The sequence below is a fragment of the Doryrhamphus excisus genome, linkage group LG21 (assembly GCF_037039965.1).
Source record: "Doryrhamphus excisus strain RoL-2023G ecotype Guam linkage group LG21, RoL_Dexc_Guam_v1.1, whole genome shotgun sequence".
NCBI lineage: Eukaryota > Metazoa > Chordata > Actinopteri > Syngnathiformes > Syngnathidae > Doryrhamphus > Doryrhamphus excisus.
In genome coordinates, this window is record NC_136377.1 from 11,175,067 (window position 1) to 11,197,623 (window position 22,557).

The 22,557-nt window shown below is 39.3% G+C and overlaps 3 protein-coding genes across 5 annotated transcripts in view; 1 reads left to right on the forward strand and 2 right to left on the reverse strand.

The window, feature by feature from the left end:
* Positions 1-387: 387 nt before the first annotated feature.
* xrra1 (X-ray radiation resistance associated 1) lies at positions 388-8,354 on the reverse strand. The gene is made up of 17 exons (XM_078787689.1): positions 7,604-8,354; positions 5,921-6,054; positions 5,789-5,860; positions 5,638-5,710; positions 5,468-5,565; positions 5,235-5,386; positions 4,774-4,869; positions 4,118-4,227; positions 3,847-3,884; positions 3,709-3,780; positions 3,540-3,633; positions 3,328-3,446; positions 2,942-3,073; positions 1,492-1,618; positions 1,257-1,372; positions 1,074-1,141; positions 388-981 (listed from the first exon to the last, which is right to left on the reverse strand). The coding sequence occupies exons 2-17, from the start codon at positions 6,035-6,037 to the stop codon at positions 957-959; spliced, it is 1,509 nt and encodes a 502-aa protein (XP_078643815.1). The 5' UTR covers positions 6,038-6,054; positions 7,604-8,354; the 3' UTR covers positions 388-956.
* On the forward strand, positions 7,721-11,940 carry neu3.1 (sialidase 3 (membrane sialidase), tandem duplicate 1). Of its 2 annotated transcripts, none has more exons than XM_058087647.2 (3): positions 7,721-7,922; positions 8,080-8,314; positions 9,072-11,940. In XM_058087647.2, the coding sequence occupies exons 2-3, from the start codon at positions 8,090-8,092 to the stop codon at positions 10,092-10,094; spliced, it is 1,248 nt and encodes a 415-aa protein (XP_057943630.2). In that variant the 5' UTR covers positions 7,721-7,922; positions 8,080-8,089; the 3' UTR covers positions 10,095-11,940. The 2 variants fall into 2 exon arrangements, with proteins under 2 accessions (XP_057943630.2, XP_057943628.2); XM_058087645.2 differs by having other exon boundaries at positions 7,722-7,922; positions 8,077-8,314; positions 9,072-11,939.
* Positions 11,941-16,775: 4,835 nt separating this feature from the next.
* The window catches only part of LOC131138415 (voltage-gated potassium channel subunit beta-2), a 33,995-nt gene continuing 28,213 nt past the window's right edge, over positions 16,776-22,557 (reverse strand). For both annotated transcript variants that reach the window (XM_058087307.2, XM_058087306.2), the window contains exons 8-14: positions 20,479-20,565; positions 20,327-20,412; positions 20,116-20,236; positions 19,936-20,030; positions 19,686-19,806; positions 19,476-19,564; positions 16,776-17,144 (exon numbers count right to left, since the gene is read on the reverse strand). In XM_058087307.2, coding sequence (XP_057943290.2) covers positions 17,055-17,144; positions 19,476-19,564; positions 19,686-19,806; positions 19,936-20,030; positions 20,116-20,236; positions 20,327-20,412; positions 20,479-20,565 — 689 coding nt within the window. In that variant the 3' untranslated portion in view covers positions 16,776-17,054. The remainder of the gene's footprint in view (positions 17,145-19,475; positions 19,565-19,685; positions 19,807-19,935; positions 20,031-20,115; positions 20,237-20,326; positions 20,413-20,478; positions 20,566-22,557) is intronic.

Genomic DNA, 22,557 nt, shown 5'->3' on the forward strand with positions numbered 1-22,557 from the left:
ATCCTAATCTCTTTCCAAAAATTGCAACTTTAAAAAATGACATATTTTGAGCATTAATTTTTCAACTCCATGTTATTTTTTCTCTTAATGTTATGACTTTACAATTTTCATGGTTCATCTTTATCCTTGAAAATGTTCTCCTTTTTTCCATTTCTGGTTTAATCATATTTTTAGACTGTGCCGAGTAATGATAAAAGTCCAGCTGTGGGCTATAAATGGCCCCGAGGCCACACTTTGGACACCACTGCACTTGACGACACTAATAATAAGACTATAATATATACTTTATATAAGCACAATATCAGCAGCATATACTTTTTCACCACAATGTATACAGTGCAAATATTTGTATATTTTAGCTGTATATATATTTTAGGCACATTATTATTGTTGTCATTATTATTATTCTAAAAATACTAATTTTATGAGCAATTAACACTATTACTACTTCTTCTTTCTCTTTTGGCTTTTTCCTTCGGGGGTCGACACAGCAAATCAATCGCTCCTGATCCTATCCATCATGGTCACTCCCAATGTGAACCTCAGCATCCTCATCTCTGCTACCTCCAGTTCTGCTTCCTATCTTTTCTTCAGTGGCACATTCTCTAGACCAAACAACATGGTTGGTCTCACCACAGTGTTGTAACTATGCAAATGAAAAATACTATTAGTACTACTACTAAGTATTAAATACAAATAGTAATAATAACCGCTTCTGTATTTTTGAGTAAAATGAGTTATGTGCTATAAGTATTTTTTTTCATTCCGGTGGAAAAAAAATAATGTTTGAACATGAAATCCAACCAAACCTTTGTTCCTGGATGCTTTACACCGGGACTGATTCTTCCTCAACAGCACTTTATCTGTTCTCTGTTCACTCCTTGTTCCATTGCTTTCCTATGCAGGAGCTCGTGTTGTGTTTCCAAATCAGCAGCTCAAGTGCCTCCTTGTGTTCTTCAATGCTTCTTCATTGGCCACTGCCTGTACAAACACCAACCCCCCCCCCAACATATTTCATATCATGAGTTAAGGATGCCAAAACACAGTAACTATCACACATAAAAGTACTTGACCTTAAGTCTTTGATCATCTCATCCTGCAGTTCACCAGGTCTCGGTCTCAAAGGTGTCAGTTCCCTAATCTGTGCAAAAAAGGTGATTTTAACATCATAAAATGTTAAGATTAATGACATTAAAATAAAAATAATCGACTATGAAGCATGCATCTGGAGGGAATTGAATGTAGTCTGTCCAAACCCGTTCAAGTCTTTGTCTGTGTGTCGTCTGGATGCCATCAAGTTTTGGTTTGGTGTCTCTGTAAATATTAAGATTCTTCAGTGTGTTCTCCAGCATTTGAACAGCTGTTTGAATTCCTGTTAAAAAGAACATGAACATTCCTCTTCACCATGGGGCCATTGTGCTATTGTGTAGCCAACAAGATTTTTAGGCCTGGAAGAAATTCTGTGGAGTAAAAATAACCGCCAGTCCTCACCAACGGGCCGCACCACATCAGGATTTGATTTCGCATCAATCTTCTTTTTGCTGAGAGAAAATCTCTCAGGCGTGGCCTTGTCTTTGTGTCGCATGGAAGTTTGGTCATCTTCAGAGATGTTGTTTGCCTGAATATTGTTATGGCAAAGCATGTTAACCCTACGATGCTTTTTAAACACATTGGATTGATTTATGCCATCAATCTTTCATTTAGGGGTCCCATATTATGTACCTGTCAATAACTTATGGTCCTACAATTGTGTATTGGAAGTGTTTTGTAATTTAGACAGTTTAAATGGGTTTTCAGTAAGCCCTAATGGGAGTGTGTCTGTGGCTTTAATGCTAAGAAGCTCCCACGAGTGAAATGTCAGATTTTTTTCACCTTGTACTCACCTTGGTGGTTGTAAACATGCACTACACTACAATCATCCCTCATTTACTGTGGCTAATTTACTGTGGTCAAAGTAGAAAAACCTGTTTATGGCTTTCTAAATCTTTCTAAATTTTTTACATTATTAGAGCCCTGTAGGCATGAAATAACATCCCTATAGTCAGTCCTTTTATTTTCCGCTTCCAACACACTGCTCAAATGTAATGCATAGGCTACGGGATCGCTGCAGGGACATAAGTGATGGCCGCCACTTCAACTCATTCAGTAACATGGGCAATTGTATACATTTTACCCAATCCCAACAACCTATTTATACATGTTTTACAATTTTGATGATATTGTATTTGTAAATAAATTTGTTTTATGTTGGTATAATTAGATATTCAAGCTGTCACAAAACCAAAGATATTTTCCTAAAACTTACCAATGTTCTACTGCTCAATACTAAAGAACAAAAAAGGTAAAAACAAACTTTTTTTCCTGATGTTTGTATGGCCATAGAACAAAATATTCTCCGTGCCTTGTAAAATCACCATCAAAATCTTCTAAAATGGCCAACACTGAAGGTGTTGTCTTTTGAAAAATGGCTGGGACTGAATGAGTTAAGCATAACATGTTACCAAACTAAACTAGTTGAACTCCAATTTATTTATTTTAAACTTTCAATTGGAGCGGGGGAGGACACAGTAAGAAGCCAAAAGCTTACCACTTCCACACTGAATGGGAGGATAATTTCATGTTGGATAAGCCATGGCTTACTCCATTCACTTTTAGAGTAATGTAATGTCTCATCAGTGTAATATTACTGACAGCCACTAAGCAGAATACTAAATATGACTTGTCTTTCAATATATTTTGACTAATAATAGACCATGGTCGACCACGAAACAGTAATAATTTATTCACAAATTTTTGAAAAACTGAAATAGAGTGACGGAGGGACGAACCGCAAAGTGGCGAGTGACGACTGTACTACTTCAATATCATGTCATCATTAAAAAGTCCCTTTTGCATACATAATAAGAGACCTCTACATTATACAATGGTGTCCATACTGTACCTGTGTTTGAAAAAAGTGTCCATCTACGTTGAGGTTCCCCTTTGACCTCACTGTCACCGCTCCTTCCTTGGACTGGATTAAAGCAGGACAACGCTGATGCATCAACAAAGGCTTGTTTGACACCTCCACTGCCTGCAAGGACACAATTTTACAGTCCATTTTTGTAAATTACCAGCTTTCATTGGTATGTTCTAGAGAACTGTCCACTTCATTAGGTATGCAAAATTCAACCTTTCCAAAAATAATAATGCTCCTGATGTTTGAATTGACTGAAAGAGGCATTCAGTCTTATAATTGTGGTTTGCCTTTGCAAAGGAAGATTTTTTTTTCTGTTTACATTGCACCTAATATTGTGGTCAGTTTGTACACATTATACACATTATAACCTTCCAATATGGAGAAGCAGACATCCTGAGGCCATGCTTGGCAGCTCTGCAGACATCTTTACGTGTCACTGTTATTCCCATTTTCTCCTGAAGGTAGTATGTCAGCAAAGGGGGGTCTCCTGTGCGGAAACTTGAGTTATTCCAAGCAATAAAATACTTTAAATGGATCTTCGAACCATTAGAAACGCCTGACACATTATTTTTGTTTTTACCACATTTCTTTGTGGTTATAGGGTTGGAGCGAATATCGATTTCTCTAAGCTTTGGAAAAACAGCCGCAGGCAGCAGCACCTCCTCTTTGGCAATCTGTGGAGGATTAAGACATTGATGAGAGGAAATAAACCCCATTTAAAATGGTGTCATGGATTTCCATGAAGGCACCTTGTTGTGAGATAAATCAAGGAACTGAAGCTCTGGTAGAGGTGACAGCAACTCTCTGAGGAAGTCACTCTCCTTTACGTAGATCCAATGTAAACAACAATTAGAGACATTTCAAAACTGAAAGGACACGTCCCCCACCTGTGACATGGTGTTCAAACTCTTCTGCTTGGCCAGGGCTGCATTGGAAGGAGTTATAATACTATGAGTTATGATGAAACACAGAATAATAATAACAAACACACTGTAGCAGTTCCAATAGGGCCTAAAAAGGCTTCCAGTGAGTTACTTACTGTATAAAAGGGTTAAACCAAGTGTATACAAAAATACAATATAACACAACCTATTAGTGCTCTATTTAAAAATAATAAAAGGTTAGGAGTAAAATGTTGAATGTTAGCTCGACACTCACCGTGTCTTTCTCCTTGACTGGGAGTCTGCAAAGTTTTGATGCAGCTCGTCATCAGTTTCAAATATGGTATTTGTGTGATGCGGTTCCTTTGGAGGTTTAAGTGCTTCAGTCTGTCAGTGGAGAGAAAAGCTAGAAATGGATGCAGTTTACATCAAAAAAGTAATATTTGATTTATGTGTCCTTTCTCTCAGCACAACAGCTAAAAACAATAATCTGAATATTAATGAGGGCCTATCTTATAGATTTTTCAGGGACTTGATTGTATCCCAGTGGGGCGCTATTATAAGTTCCTTTTAATGAAATAGTGCCAAGTCGTCATACTTCTTAAAGTAGTGAATTAAGAAACTCATAAGGTCTTGTCGGAATCTACAAGACCTTGAGATTTGGATAAGTGACCTTTAAAAATGCATGCTTGAATATGATGTAAATACATTCAATCATTATATATTCTTAATAGATAGTAAGAGAAGTGAAATAGTCCAATAAATGTGGAATAAAAAAATACTAATATACAGAGCTTCCAGGTACTGCATTGTATTTCTATATGTGAATTTGTACAAATTGCTTCTTTTGATTTAAATGTTGGACATGGCCCGAAATAATAAATAAACCAATAGTAACAGAGAAATGCCATACAACACAAACCACATCATGACCTCTTGAGGTATGAGAGGCTGCTGAAGACCTCAGAGGACAATTTGTTATCATCAAGCATCAGGACCTCCAGCGCGTTAAACTGTTCTCCACAGCACCTGTACAACGCATAAAAGCATGAATAAACATAATGCACAAATAGATATACAGTAAAAAAAAAAGTCAGAATGCAGCCTGACATTTGTGCACCCCCTGCTGGCCAATTTTAATATTATATTATAAAAATGCTCACTGCTTGTAGGTGCAGGAGCGGACTTACAAATAATGATTATTTTGACCCTTGAGATATATAAAAATAAAAAAAGAAGGATGGGGATGACCCCCAGAGACTAGATATGCCTTGGGCCCCCAGATGACTAAATCCGTCCCCGCATGGGTGCATCAATATGTATAAAATGACTGCTGGACTGTCACACCTCTAAGGACATATTTGCAATGTTTGTGTGGCATTAAAAATACTAACAAATGAGAGTGGGGGTCAGGCTGCTGTGCCCCAAAATGAGGAGGAAGATGACAGAGCTCATTTCCTGTCAGATGAAGAACTTTGAGGAGTGGAAGTCTGCCGAAGGAAACTACAACATCAGCTGACAAACAGTTGTAGGACAAATCCAACACCTGAAAGACACAATCACGTGTGATTACTTCAAAGACATTTAACTATTCCATCACACTTATACTGTAGAAGCCATCTTTTACCTGAAGATGAGGGAAGTCTGCCCCATCAAATGTGACATGACAAAGGCCATTGACAGCCAGATTGAGTTCTCTTAACGAAACAAAACTGCTGAAAGAGCCTTCGGAAAAACACAGTTGACACTGTAAAATCAGGACTTTTTCAAATGAACTGCTGAGTGGAGATGACTCACCTAAAGAGAGGGAGTTAATGGATGCATCAACCAAAGCTACATTGTTAAACGCCTTGAGGTCTTCTGCCTTGACCTGTGCAATGGAAAAAACAAACATTAACCGATGTTTACACACAGAAAAAACACGAGAGCAATCCAAATAGGTTCTTACATTATTCAGCTCCAGCTCACTGATGTTGACAGTCCACAGTTCTGATGGCTCAGCAACACCATGATGCTGCAGCTGCAGAATAATGTTACCAACAGTGCCAAAATATTAGATTCATTTTTCAAAATTGCTCACCAGGAAATCTCTGTCTAAGGTATAACATCTCTTGCAACTCTTTTCTTTATTAATACTCTTCTTTAGTCTTCGGCCCAAAGTCATGTTTCTGTGCTCCTCTGCCTTTCTGTAGGCCATCAGCCAATGAGAACCACCTATAGCAAATATGAAACATATTTCTCAACATTTCACAGGAAGAAAGATGTCTATCAACGCTGATTTTACCAACCTTCTTCCTTTCGACAAGTTAACGTCCGTGTTGGAAAACATTTAGTAGAATATAATCCATGCTGACTTTTAAAGACAGAAGCAATCATGTTAAAGTAATTTGTTACTGTAGTGTGCTATACATCTCCTAGCAACAGCTTGGACGCACCATATATCCCCTCCAGAAGATGGCAGTAATGAGTTTGCTTAGTAGTAGGCCTAAAACACAATCTGTCCGTCTGTCTGTGTATCTATCTGTCTAATAACACCACTATATTTAAAAACACTCTATATTCCATGGGCTCCATGGACTGCTGGGGTCTCTGGTGAGATCATGTCCCCATCTTCCCGCTCCTTAACCAAGCATCTGGTGACATCAATTTCCAAACATCACATAATCTGGTGTTTCTCCTGACGCTCTGTGAGGAGTATAGTACAATATGCCATCAGAATCTTTGGTAATTCCTCCTTTCAGTTCTTTTTTTCACATCTGGCAGCTCTGAATGTCTTCAGGTAACGATTAAAACAATCTACCTTGTTTTGAGGAAACTTTAAAACAGGTTTGTAACAAACTGTGGCACAATCTCTAGTGGGGTTTCCTAGTTACGGTTCCTTAGTTACAGTTTGACAAGATGCTTCCTTGGATTTTCTATTGGTCCACTCCCAACTTTGTCCATGCATGGCAATGGTAGCTCCAAAGGTTGTAATGGTTGATCTTCATGTAGTGGATGATTTAGAATGCAGCTAATGCAGTTTCTAATGTTTGGCCAGTAAAATGTACTTCTTCAAAATCCTTGATGCATTTCGTGTGCAATAGTCATTGCTTGTTTAATTTTTCTTTTTAGCAACACAATCCGGTGGGCTCTCAAAATCAGTCAATTGTCAGTTGATAACTTGTCTGCAGATCTTCTGTAGGGTTGCTCCAGGTATGTCTTTCAGCCATTGTCCTTTTTTTGCTGATTGTTACTGTAATGTTTCAGTTCCATTGTTTATTTTTTTTATGTTATGCAGTGTCATGGCAGGGATGTCACTTGTCTCACTGTAGTTTGCTGGAGTCCCAAAGCTTTAGAAATGGCTTTTTAAACCTTTTCCAGACTTATAGATCTCAATTAATCTCAGTTAACCCGCATATTGTTTGCTAACCAAGCGGGTGAACACAAGTCAAGGGAAAATTTTAGCCAAAATATGGGATGTTAACTGATAAACCTGCTCACCAGGGTGGACGTTAAGAGAGCTACTATTGTGCTTACTTTGGTTGAAAACTTTCTGATATGCTTTTTGTTTGTTTTTTGTCTTGTCGGTTTATTGAGAGTGAGAAAGCGATTGCACACGTGCACAGCTAATATGGGACATACTATGTAGGACAGTTTGCGCTGCTAGGCATTAATGCATAGTTTTGTGCTTTTCCCCTTCTCTTTCTCCTTTGTTTGTAATACATTTCTTGATATGTATATCCGTACATGTGTGGTGTACAGTGTATGTATGCTATGTACTCACCATAACGATACACACTCCGGTACAGTAGGTGTCAGTAAAACGTTGGTTTCGACCCGCCGTAAAGAAAAAAAGGAAAAAGGAGTCTGAGCGTTTGCACATGCGCAAAGTGGATCCTGTTTGGGCTAAGGATTGCGTAGTGACACAAACACGGAAGTAGTTGGGAACAAGGAAGTAGTTCCTGTCTTTCGTGTCGTCTTCTATTGTGAGTGTCTGTCTGTCAGTGTCATGTTCGCCGCAGCGCTTTGGTCCACTTAATAGAATTAGACAGTGCGTCGATTGCGACGAACTCAAGGTTGACAAATGTGAGTGACAAGTGAAGGTATGGACTTTTCTTTTTTTTTTAATCATCCGTGTTCTACAATGACCTCACGTTTGAGATTGTGAACTCTTCCACACATTGTTTGTTATTGAATGTGTGCGCCCAAGCGAAAATACTGGAACTTGCTATGAGAACGTGTTGCATGTTCTTACAGCAGCTGGTGCATCATGGGTAACACACCATCGAAAGCTGACAGAGGAGATGAGCCACCAAAGACAACTTTATTTGAAAAGGAGCCAGATGGCATCACCTACAGAATCCCTGCTCTCATCTATCTGAGGCATTGTGGTACCTTCCTTGCCTTTGCAGAGAAAAGGTCATCTCCTTGTGACAGTGATGCCAAACATCTTGTCATGAGAAGAGGGGTGCAGAACGATGATGGCTCTATTCAGGTATTTATTCAAAAGTGACCACTGATTAATACTAAATGTTCTGCTACTGCTGAGAGACAAAATGTTATTGTTTACATACAGGGCTGCTCAGTCGTTCCTTGTTTATATGCAGTTATTTGGTTCCAGACTCGACTTTAATAAGTCAATTTAGATTTCAATATTAATATATGGAATATTTCTGTAGTTATGGCATGGTAAACCTGTGTACAATCTTCTAAATATGTTGTTTGTACATTGTTAGAAGTGTCAAGACATGAAATAACACACCTTTACATTTGTATTACCCAATATAGTAGCTATAATCAGAGAAATATTATCTCATCAATGTATTGTAAAGGTGGTTTAACACTCATATTACGCAATATTGTAGACATACAGTATATTTAAAGGGGACTTTTCTGACCTATAAATGTAGTTAGAATGTTGTATTTACAAAGTTTCAGATAATGAGTTTTGCACATTTGGAAGTGAGCCCTGAAAGAAGTTTGGGATGGCTCAACATGCTACAAAAAAATGATCATTTATGAATGAATTTTTGAAGAAAAACGCGATATAAAGTGAGGGAGTGATGTTCCAATCATTCAACAGCAATTGCAGCAGTTGTTATATCAAAAGTTGACGTTTAGACTATTATATTTCACATATAATGCAAGGTCAAAAGAGAGGATTATTATCTTCTAAGACAGCAGATAGATAGTATAGGTGTACCTAATGAAGTGTCCAGCCAGTCGATTGAAGCGCTGTCCTGTCGTTGCAGTGGATGGCCAGTGAAGATCTGTCAACAGCATGCCTGCCAGCCTATCGCACCATGAATCCTTGCCCGGTGTTTGAGAAAAACACCAGCACCGTATTTTTATTCTTCATCTGCGTTGTGGGGAACATCTCTGAGAACAGGCAGATCTACACAGGTAGGAACAAAGCGCGTCTTTGCTATATCAGCAGTGGCGATGACGGCCGCACCTGGAGTGAGCTCAAGGACGTTACAGAGAGCGTGATTGGACAAGATATCGGCAATTGGGCCACGTTTGCGGTTGGACCGGGTCACGGTCTGCAACTGGAGAACGGCAGGTTGATCATCCCAGCCTATGCCTACTACATGCCGTACAAGTGCTTCTCTTTCCCTATTCCTTACACTGTCTACCCACACGCACTGACGCTCTACAGCACAGACTTTGGCAAGACGTGGCACATGGGCAAGATGCTCCGTAAAAAGTCATGTGAGTGTGAGATGGCCGAGATCATAGATCACGAGGGCGGAAGTCATCTCTACTGCAACGCTCGCACCTTTGGAGGCCACCGCCGTGAGGCACTGAGTGAAGACAGCGGCATTTGCTTTGACAAACCCCGCAAGGCCCAAGAACTGGTGGAGCAACCTCACGGCTGCCAAGGGAGCATCATAGGCTTCCCCGCCCCGGAGTTCATCCCCAGCGAGGATGACGAGAGCAAAGTGTGCAACAAAGGGGACGAAGGGGACGTCCCTTTGTCTCCAGACACCCAAACCTGGCTCCTCTTCATGCACCCCACTAGCAAGCACAGCAGGCGGGACATGGGCGTCTACTTGAACCGATCCCCCCTGCACTCCAGAGGGTGGGACCAGCCCAGGATCCTCAACAGCGGGCCCAGCGGGTACTCAGACCTGGCCTACGACCGAGACAAGGATCAGTTCTTGTGCCTGATGGAGTGCGGCAAGGAAAGTGAATCGGAGCAGATTGCGTTCATGGCATTTACGCTCAAAGATGTTATGCAAGCTAACAGGAAGAACAACGACAAGATGTCCTGACTGACAGCTGTCACTTCTGCAAACTTGAAATCCAAGCATGAAAGATGCTAGGCTAACATCTCTGTCTTTGCTACTGGTCCTTTGTGGAGATGAGCGTGCATGCAGGAGTCGTCTGGTTGGATGTTTACTTATTGAATTCAGTCGTAATTATCAAAAATCTCATACATTATAACCTCAAATAGCGGCTGGGGAAGAATGTGTAAGAGTAGAAGTAGCCATGTTGCTTTTCTTACTATTGGAGTGGAATACCTCACATTAGCACTTTCTATTCCATGTTTTTAGTTCAATTAGAGGTGGAACTAACGGTTCCCTCGCCGTCACATATAATAGGCAGATGGGCCTGAGCAGTGAGCCAAAGCAGACATGCACAGCCAAGTTATGGTAGTAAAACCAGACAATGTGAAGACAAACAAGTACATGGAATTTTACCTCCTCAGACTGGAATCAGACCTCGTTAGATAAAGTTCGATACTTGCCAGCGCTACTCTGCCATTAACAGACAGATCAGGTTGTACAGTGCCAGAACACTGACATGATATGTTTCTCATTGAAAGTACATTTTGGCGTAACACTGAAAATAGTTCAATTGGAAACTAAAACATGGATGGACATTATAAAAACAAAATGGTGTTTTTGTTATTAATTTCTTCCAAAAGGTTGGGGAAATAATGTCAATCTCATTAATCTCTTCCAGAAACCCAAAAATAGGAGGAAAAAAATACATTATATAGAGAATAATTATAGTTTTACATGCAAAACAGTGCAAACAAATGTTAAACATGAAGGTACTAAATACCTACAGTTAAGATGTAAGCTGTGCTGTGATGTCTATTTAGGTTTGCACTTGCTGCATGGCCGTGACAAGAATGCTTGTCAGACATGAGGCAATTATTGAAATGGACAAAAGATACCCAGCCACTATTTAAGGATATACACATGGAAGGAATGAAATGATTGCTTTAAAGCATGCTGTGCCGTCATTAACAAGCTTTGTGTGGATGCTTGACAAGCTGTCTTTACCCTGCTGTAGTTTTTTTCCCCGACTTCTCTTTATTTTCTTTTAATCAACGAGCCTAGCATTTCTTCTATGGAGTCCAGCTTTCCTCCAATGCCTTCTTACGTACTGTCACGCAGCCTTTGTACCAGAGAATAGAACCAATCTAGATTATCAATGAAGTGGCAATTCTAGATATTGATTTAGATTTACCTGTCCATGTATGCTTGATTGACTGACATTATTTCACAATAATTCAGTTTTTGTTTGTTTCTTTCGGCTTTTTCCTGATTTCAGAGTCGCCACAGCGGATCTTTTAATCTCCATACTGATTTTGGCTTGTGCGCTTTAGTATCTTCCAGATGCCAGTCATGATGAATACCGATGATGCTTACTCGTGGAGATTTGAACCCAATGCGTTTGCTCCGAAGTCCAAAATGCTAACCACTAAATCAAACTTTGAGGATTGTTGTATTTACTATGACAATATTTTTCCAGCAACATGAGCAAAACTTCAGCAAAATTAGTAATAAAAACGTACTTTGTGATAGGCCATATTTGTAAGAAATTGAATGCACTTTTTTCAATCAAATCCAATAATGCATACATTTGTTACTACTAAATTCGTTTAAAAGATTTGCACTCATCCACACCCTGAACATATCCCCAGCCGATTGCAGGGCAGAATTTGCACAAATAAAAATAAAACAAGTCACTTTTACGTTCTCATTAGGCAAGAATCTCTAAAGTGGTTCTTCAATTGTGTCCGTTTTTGTTGTTGTGCAAAGTGACAAAGCTGCATGATCGTTTTTTGAGAAAATAAAAATAATCATCTAATCACTTGCCTCATCTTTTTTGTACATTTGAACTCTTCGAGGTCTAGTTATAAATAAAAAAAAGTACTTGTAAAGTACAGTTGTCCCTCGTTCCAGACCCGACTGCGTTAAATGAATTTGGAAAAGGATTCAGTCTTAATAAACGGAATAAATTCATAGAAAACCTGGTTATGACTATTTAAGTATTCTCTTTAAAATTAGTGTCCTGTAGACATCCATATAGTCACCTTTACACTCCTATTATTTATTGTTGACAACACATTACTCAACTGTTAACCCAGCAGGGACTCAAGAAGCCCTTTAGCTTGCGATTTGTTGAGCTAACTCATTTTTTCTAAACCACTTCCACATTGATTGAGAGGAGATCCTTTTTTTTGGACTTCATGTAGTGTTTAGGTAATGTAATGTCTCAGTATTTTGCAGCATTACTGCTGCCTAGTGACCACAATACCACATGTTTTCTTAGTATAATGTACTATGAAAACTAGGACTCCACTCCTTTTGACCAAATGTACCTTGTCAGTCTCATAGACCTGATTAACTGGAAATGTCTTTGTTTACAGTGTGTGTCTGCAGTCCATATAGCAACACCATCTGTAAAGCACTATTGTTACTAGAGAAATGAAAGCCTATGTGGATATATTTTAATTAACAGTGTATGGCCCTTTAAGAAAAATTTCCCTTCCAACCTTGAAAATCCATTAATCAGTTGTACTCTGTTAAATTTCTTTGCGGCAAAGCAAAGCTAGAATGGTGAAATACAGATATATCATGCAAAGGACTTTTTCCCTCATCCTCGTGCTTTGTTTGAATTTTTCCTCTGCTGTCATTGCCAGGCAATTTAGAATCCACAGTGAGGAAGGACGGCATGGAACCAAATCTGCATAATTTGGCTGGCTTTTGGAGAAGTGACATTGTGAAATAACAAATCATTTCTTATGACACATTTGAATTGTGTCTTCCATCCATGATTACACATCCATGATTAGAATGAAGATGGAGAAAATGGCAAAGTAATTACCGTTTATGTGTGTGTGTGTGATAAAAATTAATGAAATTGCACAAAGCATAAAGTGCACTTTCCTAGTGATGGCTCTGCTTATCTCCTGCTGTCCTTTTTAAAAAATCACTTTATCCAACCAGCATCTTCCCAGATTGGATGACTCACAATATGAGTCACTATTTTTTATATCTGCAGAGTATTTGTGGTGACAAATTTTCAGCACATATGATCATCTTGATCACAGGTTGGCTCACACACACATACACACACGCTTATGTTGTCTTTGCTCTGATGATATTCAGCGAGGCTCACCCGTGTTAGCAAAACAGATGTTTGCTGGTGATGTGACAAATGTCTCATGGTGAGTTCTGTTCCTCATGATGGAGTAATACATTTTGTCTTAAATGTCCCCAACGTGCGTTCCAAGATGCTGCTGGGGAGTTAGTGCTATTTTCATTTTGTTAAGTAGATCTCTGAAGAAAAAAACAAGACCGCTGTCGTAGATCTGGGGAACTAGCTTGCACTATCTTGTCTATCTAGCATGTTTGATCACTTCCTTACCAAACCTACAGTATCTCCGTTTGACTATTCTTGCATCTTTATTTTTATTTTTATTTTTTTACACATTTTGCCCAAGTTTCATTGGTTGTACTTTTCATTGGCAGCAGCTAGCTCCTGGACTTGGGACTTCAAATCTGACTTTTTTTATATTTTGTTTTTAAAGCAAACAAGTAAATGTGGTTAGTTTGGAGCTTGTTTTTGTCCCACCAGGAAACCATAAGGTGGATATTTTGTTCATGGATACGTCCCTGAACTACAGTAAAGTCTCGTTATATCGATATTGTCGGGAGTCGGAAAAAATATCGATATAACCGGACTGTCGATATATCCGATCCTGCGCCGAACTGCATTAAAAGTGGGCAATAATGCACTCGACATTGTTCTATAGTATAGAACAATGTCGAGCAGCTTAAATCAATCTTTGCTTAAGGATTTCAATACCAAAAAAGAACACGGCGAACGGCTGCTTCCAGTCAACTTTATTTTTCACACTTCCACCACCAGAGCGCAGCACACACACCGATTCCCCCACTTCCTGGTTCACAGGTCACGCTCAACCCGCCCCACATAGCTGGCCAAACACATGCCACGAACGCCAGCATGTACATATGAAAAACAGTGATTATTGCAAGCGATAAAAAGATATCTGAATACAACACAATTAAATACATGTATTTGTACGCTTGTGTCTTCGTTGGAATAGGTGTGTATGCTATGTCAGTTGGTTCTTCTGTTGCAGGCATGTGTTTGGCCAGCTATGTGGGGCGGGTTGAGCATGACCTGTGAACCAGGAAGTGCGGGAATCGATGTGTGTGCTGTGCTCTGGTGGTGGAAGTGTGAAAAATAAAGTTGACTGGAAGCAGCCGTTCGCCGTGTTTTTTTTTGGTATTGAAATCCTTAAGCAAAGATTGATTTAAGCTGCTTTTGTATCGATATAAGCAGACCAAATTGGCTGGCGGGAGATGAAAAGGGCATCGTAGTAACCGGATTATCATAATAACCGGGTATCGTACTAACTGAACTAATATCATAAAAGACTAGAAATTTGCCGGGAAATGAAAATAGTATCGTAATAAGCAGTACTTCGATATAACCGATATCGATATAACAAGACTTTACTGTATTTTGTTTTGTTGTCATTCATTCATTCATTTTCTACCACTTATGCTCACGATCCCAGATGTCTTCGGGCGAGAGGCGGGTTACATCCTGGACTGGTCGCCAGCCAATCACAGGGCACATATAGACAAACAACCATTCACACTCACATTCATACCTATGGACAATTTGGAGTCGCCAATTAACCTAGCATGTTTTTGGAATGTGGGAGGAAACTGGAGTACCCGGAGAAAACCCACACATGCACGGGGAGAACATGCAAACTCCTCACAGAGATGGCCGAGGGCGGAATCAAACTCGGGTCTCTTAGCTGTGTGGCCTGCGCCACATTAATGTTAATGTTGTCATTATACTAATTACCTCTTGTCCTCAAAACACTATTTGTGTGTGTTTTCTAAATGAACATAATCCCATAGTGTGTCTAGTAGCTCACCACAATGTCAAAGAATATTAGCTTCAACTCTCCTAGCATTTAATTGTAACCAACGCCTGCAGACTTTATACCTTTTATATAATGACAAATGAGTACAAAATAGTAGACTATGGCCACTGTTGATGAATCTCGTGTATCGTCATCTTTCATGACACCGCTACTATTTAATATAGTTTAGAAAAACCATGATTGAGTGAAGCTGCAACATTTGAACAACAAAAGAGGCAAATGGTGGCCCGGTACAGTTATACTGCATATTCGGAGAGGCCTTTTATTGTGGCCAACACATGCAATTATTATGCTGTCTAATCGGCATTCAGATATGCCACACCTACATTATTGTTGTGAATGCTCAATAAGACAGATACATCTTTTTGTGCAAAAAGTTATACATCTTTGAATTCAATGGGAACAAAAACAAAGCGTTTATATTATTGTTCATTATGTATGACGCAAAAATGGAATTCGATAACAATTTTTACTTATGTTGCCATCTTGTACTGTTCTTATTCGTGCATAAAAATGACGCGAATGCGAACCATTGTGTAGAAACTGTGTAAAATAAATAAGACAACAACAGAGAGAAGCTCCCTTTAAGTCATGTAATGTGCTTTCCCTTTAGACGCAGCAACAGACACGGTACATTCAGCATGGATTGTTGCCTCTTTTCACACGTTCTCTTTGTTGCAAGACAGTAAAATAGAAGTTATGCAGGCAAAGTTTACATTTTCATAGGTTGGATGGAATAGTTCATGTACACTGGACGCAACACTCATATCACAGAATAACAGAGGGGAAGTTTCCTAAATCAACCCTTGGATAGTACTGCATATCTCGCTGACAAACTATATACACTGTTAATTGTGTGCCAACCTAAACATGTCATCAAAACACTACCATAGCCAAGAAAGCTGCGGTAGGCGTTTTCATGGGAAATGTCTAAAGGAACGTAGCTCCTCTCGCTCCCAAAACCAAAGGAAAAAAGGCGTGGGGGGGAAAAAACTACAGTATTCGATGCTAATAAACAAGGGAACAAAAACACATAAAATTCCCAGAGAGATGATTACAGAAGCTATAAAAAGCTTCCATTAAAAAAATAAATAAAATCATACATTTGCTAAATCTCCCCCTATGTGATCAGTCCATGTACTCTAATTGTCATTTCAGTATTCTTCAAAGTCAATACCCAAACCACCTGATCATTTACCATAAAACCAGGTTTACAAGGGCACTGCAAATCTACATATCATTTAAAGCCATGCCACATTGGGGAGGGGGGCATTTCCTCTCTTAAAGGGACATGCGCACAGTTTAGGAACAGTGGGAGCAACAAAAAGACGCTGCTAAGACAGCAGCAGGTTTGGTAAATAAGATTGTGACCCCCGCCCATTTTTTTTTTTTACTTCATTAAAATAAGATCAAAATGCATGAAAGTACTCATCGTCATCTTTCAGCTACTTTTTTTTTTTAATGCATTCAGTCGTCTGCCTAGTTCTAAAAAGCATGTGATTTTTTATTGTTTTTTTTTTTTAGCTTCACAAGTGATCCACTGTTCCCAAGTTGGCAAAGCAGTGCCAGACCTGTCACATGCACACGATGGGAAATACTGGGCTCAACACATGACTAGTAACCTTTGACCCTTCGTACTGCTGCTGCTGCTACTAGAGTTCAGGCAGTAAAGGGGGCTTGGAGACTCCCATGTGCAGTGAAAGCACCACTAACAGAGTCAAGTTGCATTTTAGCACAGAGACAATCTTGTCATCTTCTCCTTTTTGCAAGCAGCCACTATACGTAGTCTTAGGCCTCCTCTACTGTTGACATAGTTATCACTGTCACTGAGCGTGAATATGTTGAGATTTTTTTTTTTTATCCATACATGATACAATGTACCGCGCACAGTGGTTTATGCGCTCATTCCGGAAGCGTAATGTTGCTGAGAACATGCAAGTTGTTGAGTATACAGCAGAGAAAAAGCAGTGTTTCCCAAAGCCTGTCTTCTTCGTTTCGGGTATGCTCAAGCGCGAGATTCCTTCTTCAAGTGTGGCTTGTTTCCCAGCACGGCGTCCATCTCGCTGACAGTTTGTGGGGTCATTTGGGATAAAATCTGCACAGGAAGAAGAGAAGACGGGAAGCCGGTGTTGGTTTTCCTCTTTTCCATGTCCAAGCCAAATACCGCAGCGAATGTTGAACGGTTGAACATGCCAGCGAATGTTAGCGAAATACTTAGCGAAAATACTATTGAGAAACTAATAATAATATCTACTTATTATTTGTAATGTTATTTTTAATGAACTCAAACTGAAACCAGAAAAATGCAACAAAATGCCAAATACAAGCATATTCAAAAGTCAAGTTACATGCATGTTGGTGCATGTTGGTGATGGCAGGTCTGCAATAATTTTGCTGCTCATGCCCCCCTCTGACAATGCTGACAACGCTCCCTCAAACTCATGTGGGCCCGCCCCACTATTTAACCATACGTGTGTCCGGACATACTGGATGCAGATTTTTTTTTTTAACTTAGAATTTGGGGCTGCACGGCGAACGAGTGGTTAGCGCGCAGACCTCACAGCTAGGAGACCCGAGTTCAATTCCAGGTTCCAGGCTCCTGCACAATATATAAATATTAATAATTAACAAAATAAACGGTAAACAAGAAAAAAAATTAAAAGTGAAATTACAGTAAAGTCTCGTTATATTGATATCGGTTAAAACAAATTACTACTTATTATGATACTATTTTCATTTCCCGGCAAATTTCTAGTCTTTTATGATATAATTAGCTCCGTTAGTACGATACACGGTTATTATGATAGTCCGGTTACTACGATGCCCTTTTCATCTCCCGCCAGCCAATTTGGTCTGCTTATATCGATACAAAAGCAGCTTAAATCAATCTTTGCTTAAGGATTTCAATACCAAAAAAGAACAAGGCGAACGGCTGCTATATATTTTACACGTAACAGTCCACCTGGTATTATTGTATCTGTAAAATTTTCATGCAATCTGCTATTATTATTTATTATTTTATATTTATATTTAAATATTTTAAAAATAATAAAATATTATAATGATTACAATAAAATTCAAATAATAATTATTATGTTATTATTATGTAAAATATGTAAATATAACAATAATATTATATATAATTAATATAATAATTAGCATTAATATAATAATTATAATATTCATAATAGTTCTAATAATAATTCTAATAATCTAATAATAATAATTATTATTATTATTATGTGCTTGTGTCCCTTTTTTCAGGAGCACTTTGTAAACAACAGACCATGTCAAAAACCGAAATTGATAAAACCATCAAAAGGTTGGCTCAGGCCATGATGCCAGGTTGTATGTTGAGTTTAAATGAAATACTTTGGAAAGATTGGGCGGGCCGTGTTCAAACACTTGGCGGGCCGGATGTGGTCCCCGGGCCGTAGTTTGCCCACCCCTGCCCTAGTATGTACACAAACACACGAAAGCAGTGGCGGAGAAGCCATCAACAGTTCTCAGTCATGTTTTTGTGATGATATATACCAGAGGTCGGCAACATGCTCGAATATTTTTTAACACCCGACTGTGAATGCATCTTGGGTAAGTTCTGTATGTTGATTGGATAAAGATGAGAAGCTGGTGTTTGCGTTGGTTGAGACATGACAGAGCCGTCACAGGGTGTTCAGAGAAACCTTTGGAGAAAACTGGTAGCCACTTAGCTCTATTGTGTAGTACCTAAAGGGTGTATAGCTAGACCAGGGGTGGGCAAACTGCGGCCCCCGGGGCCGCACCCGGCCCGACAAGTGTTTGAATACGGCCCGCCTGTTCTTTCATTTAAGTATTTCATTTAAACGCAACATACAACCTGGCATCATGGCTTGAGCCAACCTTTTCATGGATTAAGTAGCTGTTACATTCATTTATAATAAGTTAATTTAATTTATAATAATTTATAATAAGTGCTCCTGAAAAAAGGACACAAGCACAAAATTAAAATTAAAATTAAAATTAAAATTAAAATTAAAATTAAAATTAAAATTAAAATTAAAATTAAAATTAAAATTAAAAAATTAAAAATGAACATAAACATAAACATAAAAATAAACATTAAAATTAAAAATAAACATAAACATAAAAATAAACATTAAAATTAAAAATAAACATAAAAATAAACATTAAAAATAAAAGTAAAAATAAAATACATTTAATTTATAAGGCATCAAATAAATAATCTCAAAGTGCACATATAGCAGAAAATATAAAGTCTGCCCCCCCCCCTTGTCAATTTTGTTAAATCAATGCGGCCCACGAGTCAAAAAGTTTGCCCACCCCTGAGCTAGACACACTGGGTTTACCCTTCCAAATTGGTGCTAATGTGCTTTATTGGTTGGAACAACTTGGACTCTGCATATCAATCACCGTGATGCATCCTTACCTGGAGGGCACCGAGGTTCTCCAGTAGCTGATCTGTGTTTGAAACACCCAGAAGCACTGAGCTGACTCCCTCACTACGAAGACACCAGGCTGGAAAAAAAAAGCCAACAGTTAGAAAAGTGTTGCATGGTTATGTTAACCACCGTTTGGCTTTAAATGTTACAGCAGGATGTCTCCGTAAAATGTGCAAAATAGTTATTTGCATCCGTACCAATGGCCAACTGTGCGGCGGTGCAGCCCAGCCTGTCTGCCAGTAGGTGGAGCTCCTTTATTTTAGCCAGCTGCCTGCGCCCCTCCTCACTGTTCACTCGCTCTCTAAGCCATTGGTACCCCTTCAGACAAATTGAGTTTAAAAAAAAACTTGCTTCTTTAGTGATTTCTCACAAAAAAACGCTTCACTGATTGAGTGGAGAATTACACTGAGAAGAATCCCAGGGGAGCGTCGGTCCAATGATACTGACCTTCATTGCTGCTCTGGAGCACTCTGGTACTCCGTCGCTGTACTTCCCTGTGATTAATCCACAAGCCAATGGAGACCAAGTCATTGCTCCAACACCTGAAGGAACCAAATGAAGCTTGTCATTGTCTATTTGAACAAAATAGCAGATTAGATCCTGTTCAAATGTAGGATGCATAAATACCAATCTTGTGGTAGAGCTCAGGAAGCTGCACCTCCACTTTATCCCTCTGGAAGTAGTGATACTCTGCCTGCTCACACACAGGTGGTATCAGGTTGAACTGGCGGGCCACTGAGTAGGCCTCCTGAAGCAGCAAAGGAAAAAAATAAACATGATTACTCCATCAGTGCATTCATGAACTGACAGTACAAGTGGATCCATAAATGGCGGTCACCATGATTTCCATGGCGCTCCAGCGTGAGGTACCCCAGTACATTGCCATGCCCTGGTTTATCACAAACGTCATGGCACGCACAATCTCTGCAAACATAATATTCAAATGGTGATTACACTTTACTCATGGACGTTACGCATGCTCTTACTCACCTTCCATTGGGCTGTTGACGTCATTTCTGTTAGCAAAAACGATGTCCACGTAATCTAGCTGCAATCTTGATAAAGATCCTCTTAAACCTGTCATTGATACAATCATGCTTTAGAAAATAATACTGTATGATATGACATACGGCGTGATACATTATGTAATTGTAATATGCGATACCGCAAGACATTGAATCATAAAATGCCAAGAGATATGAGTCAAAGCAAGAAGATGCTATACATTATGAAACTACACCATATGACTAAATCATATGAAGTGTTACTATATACAGTAAAGTCTCGTTATATCGATATTGTCGGGAGTCGGAAAAAATATCGATATAACCGGACTGTCGATATATCTGATCCTGCGGCGAACTGCATTAAAAGTGGGCAATAATGCACTCGACATTGTTCTATAGTATAGAACAATGTCAGAAGAACCAACTGCATTCGTGGTTTCTCTCGTGTGTATAGAATCTATACACACGAGAGAAACCATGAACGATAACAAGATATCTGAATACAACACAATTAAATACATGTATTTGTACGCTTGTGTCTTCGTTGGAATAGGTGTGTATGCTATGTCAGTTGGTTCTTCTGTTACAGGCATGTGTTTGGCCAGCTATGTGGGGCGGGTTGAGCATGACCTGTGAACCAGGAAGTGCGGGAATCGGTGTGTGTGCTGTGCTCTGGTGGTGGAAGTGTGAAAAATAAAGTTGACTGGAAGCAGCCGTTCGCCGTGTTCTTTTTTGGTATTGAAATCCTTAAGCAAAGATTGATTTAAGCTGCTTTTGTATCGATATAAGCAGACCAAATTGGCTGGCGGGAGATGAAAAGGGCATCGTAGTAACCGGATTATCATAATAACCGGGTATCGTACTAACGGAACTAATTATATCATAAAAGACTAGAAATTTGCCGGGAAATGAAAATAGTATCGTAATAAGCAGTAATTCGTTATAAGTGATATCGATATAACGAGACTTTACTGTAGTACAAAATGATACCTGCTATACCCTGTGATCATACATTATATTATAAATTACATGGTATAACAATATATGATATCTACTGTATATAGTACCATATGAAATACGGTACAATGCAAAATGATGCTATATATTGTGAAATTGGGCGGCACGGCGGTCGTGTGGTTAGAGCGCAGACCTCACAGCTAGGAGACCAAGGTTCAATTCCACCCTCGGCCATCTCTGTGTGGAGTTTGCATGTTCTCCCCGTGCATGCGTGGGTTTTCTCCGGGTACTCCGGTTTCCTCCCACATTCCAAAAACATGCTAGGTTAATTGGCGACTCCAAATTGTCCATAGGTATGAATGTGAGTGTGAATGGTTGTTTGTCTATATGTGCCCTGTGATTGGCTGGCAACCAGTCCAGGGTGTACCACACCTCTCCGCCAAAGACAGCTGTGATAGGCTCCAGCACCCCCGTGACCCTCGTGAGGAAAAGCGGTAGAAAAATGAATGAATGAATATTGTGAAATTATACAACAAAATGATACTGTACATTATGATGCTCTTTGGTCTTCCTCTACACCTCCTACCTGGCAGCTCTAAACGCAGCATCCTTCTACCAATATATTCACTATCTCTCCTCTGGACATGTCCCAACCATCTCAGTCTGGCCTCTCTGACTTTATCTCCAAGGCCTCGAACATGTAATGTCCCTTTGATGTACTCCTTCCTGATCCTATCCATCCTGGTCACTCCCACTGAGAACCTCAGCATCCTCATCTCTGCTACCTCCAGTTATACTTCCTGTCTTTTCCTCAGTGGCACTGTCTCTAGACCAAACTACAATACCACATGATGCAATGCAAAAATATTAGGGCTGTTAATCATGCTTTAATAACGAGTTAACGGAAATTCTCTTATTTAACCCTCAGCCCACACTATGGGCATAGATGCACATAATTCGGTGCACATGTGTAATCCAATAAGATTACATGAAATAGAGGAGCTTTATCAATAATTTAGCCTGAACAAATATCAATATGTTTATTATTGAAGTTGTTGTTTGCACTATTCAGAGCTAATATTGCGTCTTGTGTAATATTGTGTCT